The following is a 16,232-nucleotide window of genomic DNA, read 5'->3' as shown; positions in this document are numbered from 1 at the left end:
CCAGCTGGACTTCCTCTTTGCCTAGGCTGGATATGCAAGGTAAACCTAGCCTGCATACACACCTGGGTTTTGCATTTCTAAAAAGACTCCTACCTCTCCCCAGACCTTCTGCTAGGTATGAGTTTGAAATTAGATCAGATCTTACTGCAAAGCCAGAAAGCCCATGAGCTGCCTAAACCATGCATAAAAATGCCAGCCAAGATGGGCAAGGATGCAGCCTGGAACAATGCTTCAGGAATGCTTCTGGTGCTGACAGGAGGCTTCAGGTGCTAGGGATTCTAGAGGAAGATTTGAACTCTTATTCAATGTGGACTCTAGATAGCATCTTGGAATTACAGACCCTACTTTCTTTGGTGTCTTGCATTTATTTCCACCATCTACCTGGGACACCCCCATGAACACTCAGTCTTACGTTCGCCAAGGTTACTGCCTCTGCCCTGCCTGCTTCTACACATAGCTGCCTGTCCTCACCCATGCCCCATGACTCCTGTGGGGTTATTGTTAATCCAGGGAAGGCTCCGTTGAGAGGGACACAAGATGGAAGCTTCAGAACCCTGTGCTCTTTCAAATCACAGATAAGATGAACATCTGGGCTGTTTTTATAGCCCAACCCTCCCTCTGCCCATCAGGCCAGCAGACCTCTTCCAAGGGCCCCATGTTTCAGACGCTCCTGGGGGCTCCATCTGTCCTGAGTCACTCTGCAGCCCTCAAAAGAAGGGTCTCACCCCTTGCCACTTTGCCAGATATTTTTGGCAATCTGCATTGGTAGCAAAGTGCACACATATGTTTCCTCTCGTCTGGTTATTCAGACCAGCACTGGCCCTGGCCCTGCACCTCTTCATCCACCAGAAACCAGAGTTCAGGTGGCCAGGGCTGCTGGTCAGGGGGTAAGCATAGCACATCCCAGGCCTGCCCAGGGAGGGATGTCATCAGTTCCACCTGCCCTTCCACCCCAGGCTGGAAGGATAAATGTGTGCCAGGGCTGAGAAATGCTTGTCTCCAAAGCCATGCCATACACGGGTTTCCAGATGTGCTGAGAACTGAAATTGATTGGATCCAGGGCACACTCACTGGAGCAGGGGACCCTGTGGCTCCTGAGCTGGTCTCTGCTGCCACCATCAGGACACACAGAACCCACCGTCTCCTGCTAGAGGCATCTGGGCCTTGCACTGCCAGCCTCCCTTGCCCATCCCATATGTGGATACCCATGCTCGAGAATGTCTTCACCCAGCCTTCCCGGTGAGAAGGCAGGGGTTTTACAGAAAGTGGGAAGAGGAAACACTGCCAGCTACAGGTGTTTTTCATCCCCAGTCCAGGTTGAGCCTGGCCGAAGCAGAGTAGCACCTCTCACTGACCCAACATGTGAGTCCATCTATACACCTTGCCCCAGAGCAGTCTGCTCCCTTCCAGTCATATGGTAAATACCCTTGGAGTATTTGTGCAGTATGACAAGATAACATATCGATGTGTCCAACACGGCTCTTGGCTATGTTGTTCAGTGAATGTTTGCCAAATTTGAATATATATGTACCTTTTACTCGCAGGCCCAAAATGATTTTGTAAATATTATCTAAGAAAACCTGGGTCTGAATTATTCTTGCCCTGGAGGCTTGTCTCCTTGGGGCTTATGAGCCAGGGGAAGCAGGAGGAGGGGGAAGATCCTCAGGCAGTCAGGGCTGCCCAGGGATGTCACCTTGGCTGGACCAGAGTGTCATGGCCATGCCCTGACAGCTATTCTCTGTGTTTCCCATCAAGGGCCCCTGTGGAAGCCTCCTTGGGACTTCAACAGACTTATTCCCACTCCAGAATGGGGAGCCAGGCAGTAAGCCCCCACTTGGTTTCCCTAGGCCCATGACCTCATGCCCAGCCTTGCCTCCTTCCATCTCCTAAGGCCTCCCCTTGGCCTCCTCCCTCAACCTCCAAATGAGGAAAATGAATGTCCACAGGCCCAGACCCCTGGACCCTTCATGTTGGAACCATTGGGCTAATCCTTTCCCCTCACTGGTCTCAGGTTTCCCCCTGTAAAATGGAGGGGCTCCCTGTCTTCTCTGACTTTTCTAAATCTACATAAATCACTAGAGACGAGGCCTGGTGTAATAGACTTCGCTTGTGGAATCAAACACACCTGGATGTAAACCCAGCTCTGCCACTCATCAGCTGCAGAACTTGGACACATTCCTTAACTGTCGGTTAGTGTTTTCTCAAGTGAGACTAATATCCACTGTGTTAGTTTGGGTCCTTCAAGAAACAGACACCAAGGTGGGATAATGTAGGCATGCAAGAGACTTACTTGGGGAAACAGTTGTGAAGTATAAACAGAGGGAACCAGAGTAGGCAGGGAGGGCCCTCAGACTCACAGTAGGCCCAACACCTGTGAAAGGAGAGAAGGGGAAGGAAGGAAGATTGGGTGGGAAGAGTCTTGGACTAAAGTGCAATTCTGAGAAAGTTTCTGCTAGGCCAGTGGGCATCCTCAAGCCATGAGAGGAATCCTGTGTCCCACAGAAATGGGCCTGCACTATTGAGCAGTCTGGAAAAATACGGCCTTTGGGCAAACATGGTGTGGATCCAGAGGAGTGGCAGCTGTGGCTGTCGGTCAACTGTGTCCCTGCTGTGGGAGAACTGCATGGGGCATTTTCTTGGCCACAATACCCACCTTAAAGATTTGTTGTGAAAATCAGATAATGTTTGGAAGCTCCTACCACAGTGCCTGCCATGGGGAAGGTGCTCAAAAGATGGCAGTGATAACATAGTGATGATTGTTAATGTCACTGCTCTCATCGCAGTGCTTTCTCAACCAGGCCATAGAGAGAACAATTTCAGCAGGTGTCTGACCAGGTTGAATCCTTGGGTACCTGTAGGGCTTTCATTTCCATTTCCCATCATACATTGGTTCCCATCACCTGAATGCTTGCCCAGAAAGGTGAACATGGTGCTCAGGGCTCATCTTAAAATCAGTGACTCTCACCCTTCATGCCACATGTCCAACAAGCCATGGATGACTCCCCATCAACATTCCTGGGAAGCCAGGAGTGTTTGCTTAATTCTCACCCTGTTTTAAAACTTAAGGAATTATGGGGCCCGTCGACCTGCTATAGAGCTTTACAGCTGTTGCTTTCGGAGTAAGAGAAGAGTTGAAGCTCTGTGACTAAGGAAGGAGGGGGTGGATAGCACCTCGTGTTTGTCCCTCCGGTGCTCAGGACAATCGGCATCTACTTGTGGGTCACACAGACCCAGGTTCAAGTTCTAGTAATTAGCTGTGTGATCAGGATCAATTTTCTTCTATGAGTTTCAGTTATCTCTCCTATAAATGGGAACAGAAACAGTACCTTCCTCAGAGGGTTGTTGTGTGGATTACATAAGACTGGAAGGTGCCTAGGTCAGCACAAAGAATATATCAGAGATCCCAGTAATCTGAATTGTGCTTTCTTTTCTTGGAAGAAAGGTCAGACCGCTGAAATAGTGAACCAGACATGGCCCAGTTTTTGTTTCTAGATCTCTCTTGTAGACGGTGCTGGAAGAACAAGGAGTGGGAAGAGATCATTAATTCAGCACCTATTGTGTGTCAGGGAGGGTGCTCTGCATTTTGCATCCATGAACTCTTTAATTCTCACAGCAACCCTAGGAAGTCCATGTCAATCAGAGAGATGGAGTAACTTACCCAAGATAAGTCTTGAACCCAGGCCTTTGGCCCAAGCCCCTGCTCTTTCTGGAGTCAGGCAGACTTCCAGTGAGCGAATTAAATGGTGCTGGAGAAGCACTGGGAACTACCTGAGAGAAACAGAGGGCCCTAGAGCATTAGTATGTGGGGGAGAGAGCTTGGGACAGAACTCCCTGTTCTACCCCAAGGCCATCCTGCACAGTGACAGCCCTTCCCACAAGGCAGAATCCAGGGGTCCTATGATCTAAACAGGCCCAGACTTGAGAGCCAGGGGCAAAGTGGGCTGTTAGAAGGAGCACTGGACTGGGGGCCAGAGGACATGGATTTTGCAGCCGTGCCCCTTAGGTTAGCAGCGTGGCCTTGGGCAAGTTCACGTCTCTGAGTTTCCAATCCCACTTTATAGTGCAGGATGGGGAAGGGACTTATATTGGCTCTGCACCCACTGTGTGCCGGGAACCATGCCACATGCTACTAATGCATGATTTTGTTTACTCTTCCCACAAATACCCCGCTTCCTTTGAGAAGTATGCGTACTATGCAAACCTGGCTCAGGCATTCGTGTGGTGCCCCTGCCCTGAGCATTTGTGTCTGTGGCAGCGTTGTGTGTGTCATGATGGGATGTGACCTTAAAAGCGTGGTAGATAACTGAAGAGTCAGTTTGTCCCATAGGAAGCATCCGACACCCCCACGCCCTTCTTTTCCTCCAGGCTCTGAGAAAGGAGCACTTTTCCCATTGCCCAAATGTTTTCCCTAACCCGTTCTTTGAGGCTTCTGTTTCTTGGCTCGAATTCCCCCACGCAACTCCACGTGCCCCGTTCCGGGAGCAGCGTGGGAAGGTAGTGACAGTGAACAACGGAGAAACCAGGCAAAGGGGGAGGAGACCTGGGTTCTTGTCCCAGCCCTGCACTTGCAGGCCTGGGGCTTGGAGCAAGTCAGCATGGTACTTTGGGCCATAGTTTTTCTGCCTGTAGACTGAGGCGGTAGCCTAAATTAGTGGCCTCTGGCTGAACTCTGCGGCCCCCCTCATAACTCCTGTTTCTTCTTCAGCCACGTGAAGAAAGAACTCTTTGGAAGGAAGGGAGGGGAGGTGGAGGTGGTCCACATGATTTTAGAAACTCTAAATCAGCTAATCTGTAAAATCCCTTTCAGCTCAAACATTTGGAGATCTCTACATTTTTAAAGCTTCCCTTTTTTAGAGGAGCTGGAAGAATGGTAAGCAAATTAAGAGTCTTTTGATCAAAGCAGATCAGATGAAATGAAAACCCCCATCTCTTAACCATGTTCAGAGGCACATTCAGGTTGAGGAGACAGCAGGGTGGGCATCTGGGAAGAAGGCTCCAGGATTCCTGAGAGCCCACAGGGGCCTAGGGTCTGGGCCCCAAGGTCTCAGCCCTGTATGGGTGCCAGCATCTGCAGCTGCCCCACACCCTGGCATGTAACTTGCAGATGCTGACCAAGCTCTCAGGCCACGGTGGAGGAAGTTGACCTCTGCTGCCCCCTAGTGGCCATTTTTACCACGGTACTGGCCTCTATGGACGGCTCAGCCTGGGTCCCCTACCCCTAGCCCAGAGTCTCAGACACCCCCAAGGCTCTGATGGTGGTGAGCCTGGAGCAGGATATGCCCAGTCCTCATGTACTGGCTTCTCCCCAAGAGGACTTGTGTCACCCTCATCACCCATTGTGCTGTTTGAGCCTAGACAGGCCACCCACCTCTCTGACCTCAGAAGCACTCCCTATCTACCTGCCCAAGTTACTATGTTCACACCTGGTTCGCAACAAAATTCAAACGTCCTCTTTCTACCCCGGGGGCCCTGTGAGTCTCAGAGATTGAACAGACAGGGTCACAGGTCAGGTGAGTGGTCCGTCAAGCTGTGTAGAGCCGCCATTGGGCCCACCTGTGCAGTGTGGGCTTTTGCATCAGTCTGTGGCCTTTGTGAGGCAGCATCTTGTGTATTAACAGCATAGACGTTGGAGTTGGTCTCCCTGGGTTTGCTCTTGGGCAAGTCACTTCGCCTCTCTGAACCTCAGTTTTCCTATCTATAAAATGGGAACCATAATAGTGTTGGCCTCGTTGGGTCAATTGGAGGATTAAACAAATTCTAAAGTACTTGAAACAGTGCATGGCACGTGTGCTGTGTAACTGTTAATGGCTGTTGTTATTTTTGAGATGCTGATGGGAAGGAGGAGGAAGAGGTGGCCAGAGAAGCTGCTTGATCAGGGTCCAAGACTTCTGCCCAGTGATTTTGCTCCATGGGGGCTCTGTGGAAGTCAGGAGCTTCTTTTGTAACATTGCCTGTTCTCTGCCCTCTTGCTGCCATACTCCCGCTCTAAGAACACCTGTCAGTCCAGCGGGGCAACTCAGAACACACATGCCATTGCTCTGCAGCTGAGCTTGGGGGCACCCTCGGACTGAATGAGCAAGGCCTTCTCTTGGGGCAAACTCAAGGACCAGCAGTGCAGGGCCCACAGATGTCCCCAAATTGCATCCAAACCCCTTATCCCCAAGCACTATGGATGCAGCCTCTAAACACCACTGTGGCCTCATCTCCTATCTCACTCCCCCACGCTCACTCCACTCTAGCCATGTTGGCCTTTTCTTATCTCCTCATACCCAGTAAGCTTGTCCCCACCTCAGGCCCCTTGCACATGCTGTTCTCTCTGCCTGGAACACATTGCCCCTGTTCTTCACATGCCTGGCTCCTTCCCCACATTCCAGTCTCAGCTCTAAGGTCACCTCCTCAGGGAGGCCTTTCACGATAACTGTAAAGCAGTCTGTCCCCCAACTCCCTGCCGTTGTCTTTCTTGCTTTATCCTGTCTTTTTTTTTTTTTTTTTTTTGTCTTGGAACACTTACTGCTTTCTGAATTTCCCTTGTTTTTTCACTCTGTCCATTACTTACGTATGGTCCGACCCCCTCCGCACCGCACACACGCACTAGAATTTTAAGCTCATAGAAGCAGGGGGTTTTGTCTCCTTTTTGCACCCTTGTCTCCCCAACACCTGTAAGTTTCTGGCACAAAGTAGGCACTCAGCATATAGATATTTGTTGAAGAGTGAGTAAATGAATGAGGCGAGCGGCTGAATGTGTGACCATCACAGCCCCACCTGGGAGACTGGCATCTGTCACCCAGCAATGCTGGCTCCATCCTTGTTGCCTCCGTCTCGCAGTCTCTGACCTGGACTTTCTCCACAGCCGTCTTGCTGACGGTGTGCTGCATGAGAAGGAAGAAGAAGACGGCCAAGCCGGAGAACAACCTGAGCTACTGGAACAACGCCATCACCATGGACTACTTCAACAAGCATGCTGTGGAGTTACCAAGGGAGATTCAGTCCCTCGAAACCTCTGAGGTAATGAGCCCCACACCAAGGGGTCCCCTGGAAATGCTGGGCCACTGCAGGGGGTAGGGAAGCACAGGCTCCCAAAGAGAGCCTTGGAGCATCTGCTCTTTTCTTAGGCCTTGCTACTCAACTGTGCTCTTTGGGCCAGCAGCATCAATAACACCAGATTACAGGCCCCGCCCCAGCCCTCCTGGCTCCCAAATGCCAGGATCTTCATTTTAGCAAGAATCCCTAGGTACTTTTCGTCCATGTTAAAGTTTGGAAAGCACTGTTCTTGGGACATTGGGTTTCTGGAAACAAGTCAACAAATATTCATTGAGAACCCATTTTGTGGCATATACTGTCCAGAGGCTATGAAGATGAAAGCTTGCTCTCAAGGAGCTCAGATTCCAAGATATGTTAGGGGGTGACCCCCAAGTATCATTTAAAAACAAAACAAACTGGGGGAAATGCAGGAAGAGTTACAAAGAGCTGTTGAAATTCAGGGGACGAAGGACTTAATTCTGATTGGCCTAATCAGGGAAGCCTTCACAGTGAAGGTGCTAGGAAGAATAAACACTCTGAACAGGCAGAGTAAGGACAAAGCATTCCAGTCAAAGCCTAAATGAAGGTGGACATTTTGCTGGGTGTGGATATCAAAGGAAAGAAGAATACCGTGGGTCAGGAGGTGTTAGCCCAAGACACAAGGCTGGTCAGTGAGAGAGTTGGGCTTTGAACCCAGGTCTCTCTGACCGGAGTCTGTGCTCCTTCTACTTCCACACAGAGGGTGGGGCAGAGGCCAGGTTAAGCACAGCCTTGCATGGGGTATTATGAAGTTTGGACTTTATTCTTAGACAGCAGAGGGTCAATGAAAGTTTTGACCTGTTGGTTGACTCAGATTTAGAAAGACTGCTGATGACCTGGTGAAGGCTCTCCATAGGTGATCAATGAATGGGTAAGGAAGGACAGGCAGCGTGATTTGATAGACAGATGAATGGATGGGAGGACAGACAGAAAGGCAGTCTAGAAATAGGTAGGTCAACTAGAGCACAATTGATATGACCCAAGAGAAAGATAGTGGACATCTAATAAAGACCATGCGACTGGAGAAAGTCCTTCTGGAGGTACAGTTCCCCTCTGCCCCTTCACATCCATTCACCACAGCAGCCAGGGTGAGCTTTTGTGAACACAAATGTGGCTTTATCACTGCTGTATTCAAAACCCCTCAGAAGCTTCCCATTGCTCTTTCACAGGGACTATGAGTCACCATAAAACCTGACCCTGGCCCAAGCCTCAGCCTCATGTCATACCCCTTTCCTCCTCATTTGCTAAGTTCCAGCCACGTTGGGTTTCTATTTGTCCCTTTATGACAGCAAGTTATGTCCCACTCCAGGCCTGTACATGAGCTCTTCCCTCTTCCAGAATGTTCCCACCTTCCCGCTCCTCAGAACCCCCTTCCCTTGTTCACTTCAGTAACTCCTGCCTATCATTCAGGACCCAGTTTAAACGTCACCTCCTCAGGGACCTCTTCCCTGACTACAGGCTGAGTTCACTCTGCCGTCATATGGCCTCAGCTCCCCAGGCTTTCCTTCTTTCCTTAGTGGCACTTACTAGGACAGAGATTATCTAGCATCTGGTCTGATACTTGTTTAATACCTCTCTCCCGTTAGAATAGCGAGGTGCCTCCACATTACTAAACCGGTGACCAACAACAGCATTGGAACCATTAATCATCTCCTCCTTCCAATGTCTCCTTTCTGGCTTCTGAGGCCCTGCCGTCTCTGCTTCCTGGCAGCTCCTTCTCAGTCTCCATTGTTGATTTCTTGTCCTTTTCCTGACTTATCAGGCGTACCCAGCTCAGTCCTCCCACTGCTTCTCTTCTCTTTTGACTTAGTTCCATGGCTTTAAATTCCATCTGTACACCACTGACTCCCCAATTCCTATCTCTAGCCTTGACATCACCCCTTAACTCTAGACGCACATGCCCAGCTGCCTACTGCACATATCTAATGGGCATCTCAAACTCAGCATGTCCAAGACTGAACTCTTGATTTCCCCCTCCCCACCCCCAAACCCATAATCTTGTCTCCTGCAGCCTGTCCTCCACAGTAGCTTGAATGATCCTTTCAAGGCAAGACATGTCAGCATGTCTCCCCAATCCTCAAGTGGCTTCTCTTCACACTTTGAATAAAACCCAGCCTTCTTTGACTTACGTCCTCCATTATCTGGTGCCTGCCTACCTCCGCAGGCCCTCTCCTTCCACACTGCCTGTTGACCACACCTTCTAGCCACACCGACCTTTTTGCTGTTCCCACAACACCATAAGCTTGTCCCCACCTTAGAGCTTTGCTCTTACACCTATCTGAAATGCTTTTCTCCCACATATGTTGTGGCCTCTCATGTATATGACTTCTGATGCCAACTACTCAGACTTAGGCTCCCACAAAACCCTGACCCCTCATGCAAATGACTTCTGACGCCAACTACCCAGTTAGGCCAGACTTCACAAGACTGCCCTGACTTCACACACCAGCCGCAAGCCCATGGGTCCCCAGACCACTCTGACTTCTGACCAGCTGGCTACGAATTCAGGGTTGCCACTACCTCCTCAGTTTGATAATTTGCTAGATTGACTTGCAGAACTCAGGAAAGCACTATACTCTGGTTACAGCTTTATTACAGCAAAAGGATACAAATTAGAACTAGCCAAAGGGAGAGACACGTAGCGCGAGGCATGAGAGGGTCCCAAACAAGAAGCTTCCATTGTCCTCAGGGACACATCACCTTCTGAGCACACTGATGTATGACAAAATAGTGTCAACCAAGGACACTCACTCAAGCCTCAGTGTCCAGAGTTTTTATTGAGGCTTCATTGTTGTTGTTGTTAGGTGCTGTCAAGTCGGTTCCAACTCATAGTGATCCTATGGAACAGAGTAGAACTGCCCCATAGGGTTTCCAAGGAGCAGCTGGTGGATTAGAACTGCCAGCCTTTTAGTTAGTAGCCAAGCTCTTAACTAGTATACCACCAGGGCTCCTTGAGGCTTCATTACATAGACATAATTGATTGACTCATTGGCCATGTGACTGAAATCAATCTCCGGCCCTCCCTCCCCTCCCCTGAGGTCAGGCTGATATCATCATGTGGCTCAATGCTCCACTCTAATCATATAACCGTGTGTCTTACTAGCATCCTGAGTTATTTTATTAGCATAAATTATCGAGGGGCCCACCATGAGTCACTTTATTAGCATAAACTATCATGTGTGGCCCAAGGGGCTTGCAGTAAATAATATACTCCAGTCACTCTGGAAATTCAAGGGGTTTAGAGGCTACCTCCCAGGAGCCAGAGACAAAGGCCAACAAAATTCTTTATTATGCACCTCCCTTCCTTCAGGTCTCTGTTCAAATGTCACCTCCTCAGGGAGGCCCTCCCTGACTGCTCTATACAAATTAGAATGCTTTTCACCACCTGATACTGTGTTATTCTCTTTCTGTCAACTGCTCTGTTGTCTCTCCCTGCTGGAATATAAGTTGCCTGCAGGCAGGAGCCTCATTTTTTCTGTTCACTGCTCTATCTGGGTGGTTATGGGCTCTATCCCCAGCATCTGATCAATGCCTGGCATGTGGTAGGTACTTGCTAAAATGTTTATAAATCATGTTTACCTGATTTAGCCTAACACGGTAGATGCTCAAATAAAAATGTTTGCCCTAAGGACAAAGGGACAGGCTTCTTGAAGGCCTTGAGCTTTAGTGAGGCCAGTGCTCATCTTGTGTGGCGGAAAGTGTTCCTGTGAACAGCTATAGTGAGTGAAAGAATAGGTAACTTTGCAAAGGGTGGCCCCACTTTAAGTGTTATCTTTGCAAAGTGAACAGTGGAAGCCAAAGCCAAAGGGTGCTTGTGAGCGTGCTGTAGAAAAGGCCCTGCCCCTGCAGCATCGAGTTAGCCACTCCTGCACGGAGCCCCAAGGCTACTGTTGGACAGAAGGCCAGAGGTCTGGGAAGATGGCTTACTGGCCTGTTGTATGGCTATGATAGAGCCCGCAGCCCAAAGCTCGCTCAGCTTTATAGTTGGTTCTCTGTGTTCCCTTCACAACAGGTTCACTCCCCTTACTCTGTGTTAGTGAGGGTAATATGATTTGCTCCAGCTCTGTGGGCTCGCACTATTTGAGGGTAAAGTCAGCAGCCTGGAGGCATGCTCAGAGCCAGGATGGAGACAGCAGCCACTCAAATGGACTGCAGACCATCCACAGCGTGGCCGTATGGTCACAGGGCACATTCTGCCATATTCTGCATCTGCAGGACACATCCAACTGCCTGCTCTTTAGCCACCAGCTTTTGAGGCTCCCGATGCTTTGCCTGAGCAGATTCCCCTAGGCCCCACTCCCCTCCTGTGACGGTGAAGGCAGCAGAGCACAAACTCAGATGTATGGGCAGAACTGTGCTTGCTGCCCAAAGGGGCTTGGAAGTTGCCATTCTCTCCTTCCACTTTCTCAACTTTTCTGTCCATCTCCCCTCCCCTCCCCTCCCCTCCCCTCCCCTCCCCTCCCCTCCCCTCCCCTCCCCTCCCCTCCCCTCCCCTCCCCTCCCCTCCCCTCCCCTCCCCTCTTCCCCTTCCCCTCCCCTCCCCTCCCCTCTTCCCCTTCCCCTCCCCTCCCCTCTTCCCCCTCCCCTCCCCTCCCCTCTTCCCCCTCCCCTCCCCTCCCCTCTTCCCCCTCCCCTCCCCTCCCCTCCCCTCTTCCCCCTCCCCTCCCCTCCCCTCCCCTCCCCTCTTCCCCCTCCCCTCCCCTCCCCTCCCCTCCCCTCTTCCCCCTCCCCTCCCCTCCCCTCTTCCCCCTCCCCTCCCCTCCCCTCTTCCCCCTCCCCTCCCCTCCCCTCTTCCCCCTCCCCTCTTCCCCCTCCCCTCCCCTCTTCCCCCTCCCCTCCCCTCTTCCCCCTCCCCTCCCCTCTTGTTCTTCCTCCCTTTCTCCCCTCTACCTTTCCTTCCTCCTCCTCCTCCTTTTTTATTCTTCTTCTTTTTTGCCTTCATTATTCCAAATAATTTTCTCCTTTTATGCAATGAAACATCCCCACGTGGCTTGGCTTTGGTGAACACTTGCTTTGTGAGAACTGTAAAACAACAAGCCAAGTCTCAGCCTCCGGAATTCCCCGCCATGGCTGTCTTAGTCATCTAGTGCTGTCATAACAGAAATACCACAAGTGGATGGCTTTAACAAAGAGAAATTTACTTTCTTACGGTAAAGTAGGCTAAAAGTCCAAATTCAAGGCATCAGCTCCAGGGAAATGTTTTCTCTCTCTGTCCGCTCTGGAGGAAGGCCCTTGTCCTCAATCTTCCCATGGTCGAGGAGCTTCTCAAGCACAGGGACCCTGGGTCCAAAGGACACGCTCTGCTCCTGGTACCGCTTTCTTGGTGGTATGAGGTGCCCAACTCTCTGCTTACTTCCCTTTCTTTTTATCTCTTGAGAGATAAAAGGTGGTACAGGCCACACCCCAGGGAAACTCCCTTTACCTTGGGTCAGGGAGGTGACCTTGGTAAGGGTGGTATTACAATCCCTCCCTAATCCTTTCAACACAAAATTACAATCACAACATGGAGGACAACCACACAATACTGGGAATCATGGCCTAACCAAGTTGACACATATTTTTGGGGGGACACAATTCAATCCATGACAACGGCCCAACCCCAAAACACTGAGGAGAGGAAGGATTTCTGTCCCCTGTCTGTGTGCTGCTGTGTTCTCCTTGCAAGGGCGGGCCCCATGGCCACCTTTCTTATGGATACTCAGGTAAATCCAGACAAAGGAAATTCTTGTCTTCTGAAGACATTTCAGAAACAATGGCCTTTCTCTTATTAGCCATAGAGCAATGCATAGCCCTCAAAACTTATGTAAGGTATGTGTTTTGTTTAAAAATAACCTGGAGAAAATTAATTGTGGCCTCTTAAAATGGAGGTATTTCTAAGCAAGTCTGGCATAAGCCAGTTATGCGTAGACCCGTTCTTGAACCTTGGTCCTGGAACAACCTGTAGGTTCAGAAACTTCAGCTGTTTAGAATCAGGACAAGGTATAACTTCTCCACTCCTCCCCCCGCCCCCCCGCCGCCAACACACACACATTAAAACTGGGACCTCAATCTCAGTGCAGCCATGTAGTAGCCCACAAATGCTTGAAGTCCTTGTTAACTGTGACCATCACCTGGCCAGAGTTGGGCAGACAGGCTGGTTTTTCTCTCACCACTTCCTGTGCGGTCACACACAGATTCAGATCTGCTCGACTTAGCACACCTGGTGATACAAGAAGCGGGGCCACAGTTGTGACCAGGCTTAGGGAGGTTGCAAGAGTAGGGAGAATTAGCCCGTGAAGGGTGACTCAGACTCTGACAGGTGGGTGGCAGGAGAGGACAGATGGCCAAGGATAGGGTGTGTTCAGGGAGGAAAAGCAGAGAGGTGTGGCCAGGCCCAGGAGTCTGGGAGAAAGGGGCAGGAAGGGGCGTCTGGGGCCCACCATGGTCCGGGTTTACCCACTGGGGCAGTAGCCAAGTGCCGTGTATGCCATGACACAAGCTGTTTTAATTTTAACACGAACCCTGGTGGACTTGGACAAGGAGAGCAATGCCATCTCTAGCAGCCTGGGGTGAGGGTGATTCAGGAAGCAGGGCTGAATCTGAAAGAGCAAGGAGGGCTCCGCACCTCTCATTGGCAGTGGGGGATGATGGGAAATGTTTACCAAGCAATTCCGTGCCCAAGTGCCTGTGCCCATGTATGCATTTCTTTAATAACAGCTTCCTCACAAGCAAGCCCCAGCTCACACCCTCTCCTCCCTCTCTCTCCAGGACCAGCTCTCGGAGCCCTGCTCCCCAGCCAATGGCGACTACAGGGACACTGGGATGGTCCTTGTGAACCCCTTCTGTCAGGAAACACTGTTTGTGGGCAACGATCAAGTGTCGGAAATTTAGCTGCGGCAGGCGTGGCTTTGCTGTTCCCTACTTTTCGTCTCTAAATTATAAATATACAAATATATATATATATATATATTATAAATATAACCTTTGTGTAGCCCTGACTTAATGAGAAACATTTTCAGCTTTTTTTCCTAAGAACTGTCAACATCTTTTTTATAAGTGTGGTTTAAAGAAACTTTACAGAACGATTCGTGGCTTTATAAAATAAAGGTATTTCTAAGCAAAGCAGTTGAATTTATTGCTTCTCTTGATAACAGTCCTTGAGCAGTGGGGGTCCCAGGAGCCCCAGCCTTCTCCCGTAGAAACTTAAGTCCAAGTTGAATGTTAAAATGGTCAAGTGTGTGGCCCTTTGAGTGGTTCTTGAGGCTCTGATTCTCTGTGATTGGCTGTGACCCATTTCCTCCCCATTTGTATGCACAGCAATGAAGGGGGCAGGACAGCGGAGTCCCCACGAAGCAGGAGAAGGGAACACCTCATCACCAGAAGACCAGAGCCCAACTGCTGATGGATTTAATTCCATCCAAGTTACGGAGGCAGCAGGAGTATGCAGCCTCAGGAATCACATGGAGGACATCAAGGCGTCCACGTCCTAACATCACACAACAGGGCCTCCAGGGCAGCCAGCGTGAGCATGCACTGTGCCAGCTACAGGGCTGCCTTTTCCTAATGGAAAAGTCTCCCCTTTAAGTTCGTTCCTGCTTCCCCTCCACTGCCCATATCTGCATTAAACCCTCGTGCCTTTTTCTCTAGAGGGTTTAGATGCAGACCTAGCCCACCAGCAAATGTTTATTAGGGTTTGGAGGTTTGTTTTCTCAAAAGGCAATCTTATTGTGTCCCTGAAAACATGTTTGGGGTAGGTCTGTAATTTTAGGAACCTTCCTCCTGCGATCTTAAAAAACCGAGATTGCTAAAGCGAATCGCTTAAGAGAAGATGCCCTTTAACCTCCAGTCGGTGTTACAGATCTGCCGTTGGGGTCACCACAATGACTGGTCCTCCAGCTCTGTGTTTTGTAGACGATAATCCCCTCCGTCTGGGGTTGGCTGCCTGCACCTCCCTCCCCATACTGCGTCCTGCATGGCCAACAGGAGTCAGACCCTCGGAGATACAAGAAGGACTTCCAGAGATGGGCTGCCTGTCTATTGTTTTTTCTAATAGCCAGTGGCTGGGAGAGAAGATAACTGCTTTCACGTTTCCTTTCTCTAAAAGAGAAATAGTTTGATAGTATATTTTGAATATAGATGCTATTACAGTCAGATTGGGAATTGAACTTGAATGTTGACTTACATGTTAGTGTCGTTGCTGTGGTCTTTTGATCATGACTTTTTCCTTTCTTCCTACGTTTCAGTTTTTAAAATATATATATGGCCTTCAAAAATGTGTGTTCTCAATGTTGTATGAACTTACTTAACCTGTGTTTGACTGTTGTCTTTCTTCAAAGACTCTTGGACCTACAAAGAAGCAGGTTAAATGCTCTGAGATCCATTCTCTAACATGCTGCTGTCTGGCCTTTTTAACCTTATCATGATATTTCTGTTAGCTATTGCATTTAACATATCTGTGTGTGTGTGTGTGTGTGTGTGTGTGTGGAGAGAGAAATCTGTAAAGTAAAATTTATATATAATATATGTAATCAAAGGTACATATGTTATATATACGTATGTGGATGTATGACTTATTTTTCCTTATCCACAGAATTCAGCTACCATGTATATATAAATAAACTTATTTTATTAGCCAGAGGATTGTTGTTAATACATTTTGTGTTCTTTTCACTTTAACGTAACTTCCTTAAGGAGTCCCCATATCACCTTGTGCCTAGCTCTATTTTTTTTAATTGGATTTAACAGCAAATTGGGTTTAATGAGTGTGATGAGCTAGTAGGATTAGCAGTCTATCATTTGAGAAAACAAATCCTTTAGAATATGTTTGTGATTTCTCCAAAAGAGAATCCTCTCTCTTAGGTCTTTGGAGACACCGGTGTCAGTTAAGATGGGCCACCTCCTCATCCTACCCCTCCCAGGGCTCTGTGGAGTCATTGTAAACATCTTCAGGATAGAGCAATCTGAAGTTAACCTGGCCACTGAGGGTCACCACTCTGTGGAGAATAACAGTGCCTAAACATATCACCTTTGCCAACAACTTCACCCATATTTTGGACCCTTCATTTAGCCTTGATACATCCTGGAATTCACAAGAATGCAGATCCTTAGGCCAGTCAGTGTCTCCTACATTGCTGTTGGGTACCATCTAGTCGATTCCAACTCATAGTGACCCCATGTGGCAGAGAAGAACTGCC

The 16,232-nt window shown here is 49.3% G+C and overlaps 1 protein-coding gene across 9 annotated transcripts in view; it reads left to right on the top strand.

The window, feature by feature from the left end:
- Positions 1-14,194, top strand: part of TMEM108 (transmembrane protein 108) — a 1,078,120-nt gene extending 1,063,926 nt beyond the window's left edge. For all 9 annotated transcript variants that reach the window (XM_049870593.1, XM_049870594.1, XM_049870595.1 and 6 more), the window contains 2 exons: positions 6,851-7,005; positions 13,807-14,194. In XM_049870593.1, coding sequence (XP_049726550.1) covers positions 6,851-7,005; positions 13,807-13,929 — 278 coding nt within the window. In that variant the 3' untranslated portion in view covers positions 13,930-14,194. The remainder of the gene's footprint in view (positions 1-6,850; positions 7,006-13,806) is intronic.
- The last annotated feature ends 2,038 nt before the right edge of the window (positions 14,195-16,232 follow it).

This window comes from Elephas maximus, chromosome 26 (genome assembly GCF_024166365.1).
Source record: "Elephas maximus indicus isolate mEleMax1 chromosome 26, mEleMax1 primary haplotype, whole genome shotgun sequence".
In the NCBI taxonomy this organism is placed as follows: Eukaryota; Metazoa; Chordata; class Mammalia; order Proboscidea; family Elephantidae; genus Elephas; species Elephas maximus.
This window is presented reverse-complemented; position numbering and strand designations above follow the sequence as displayed.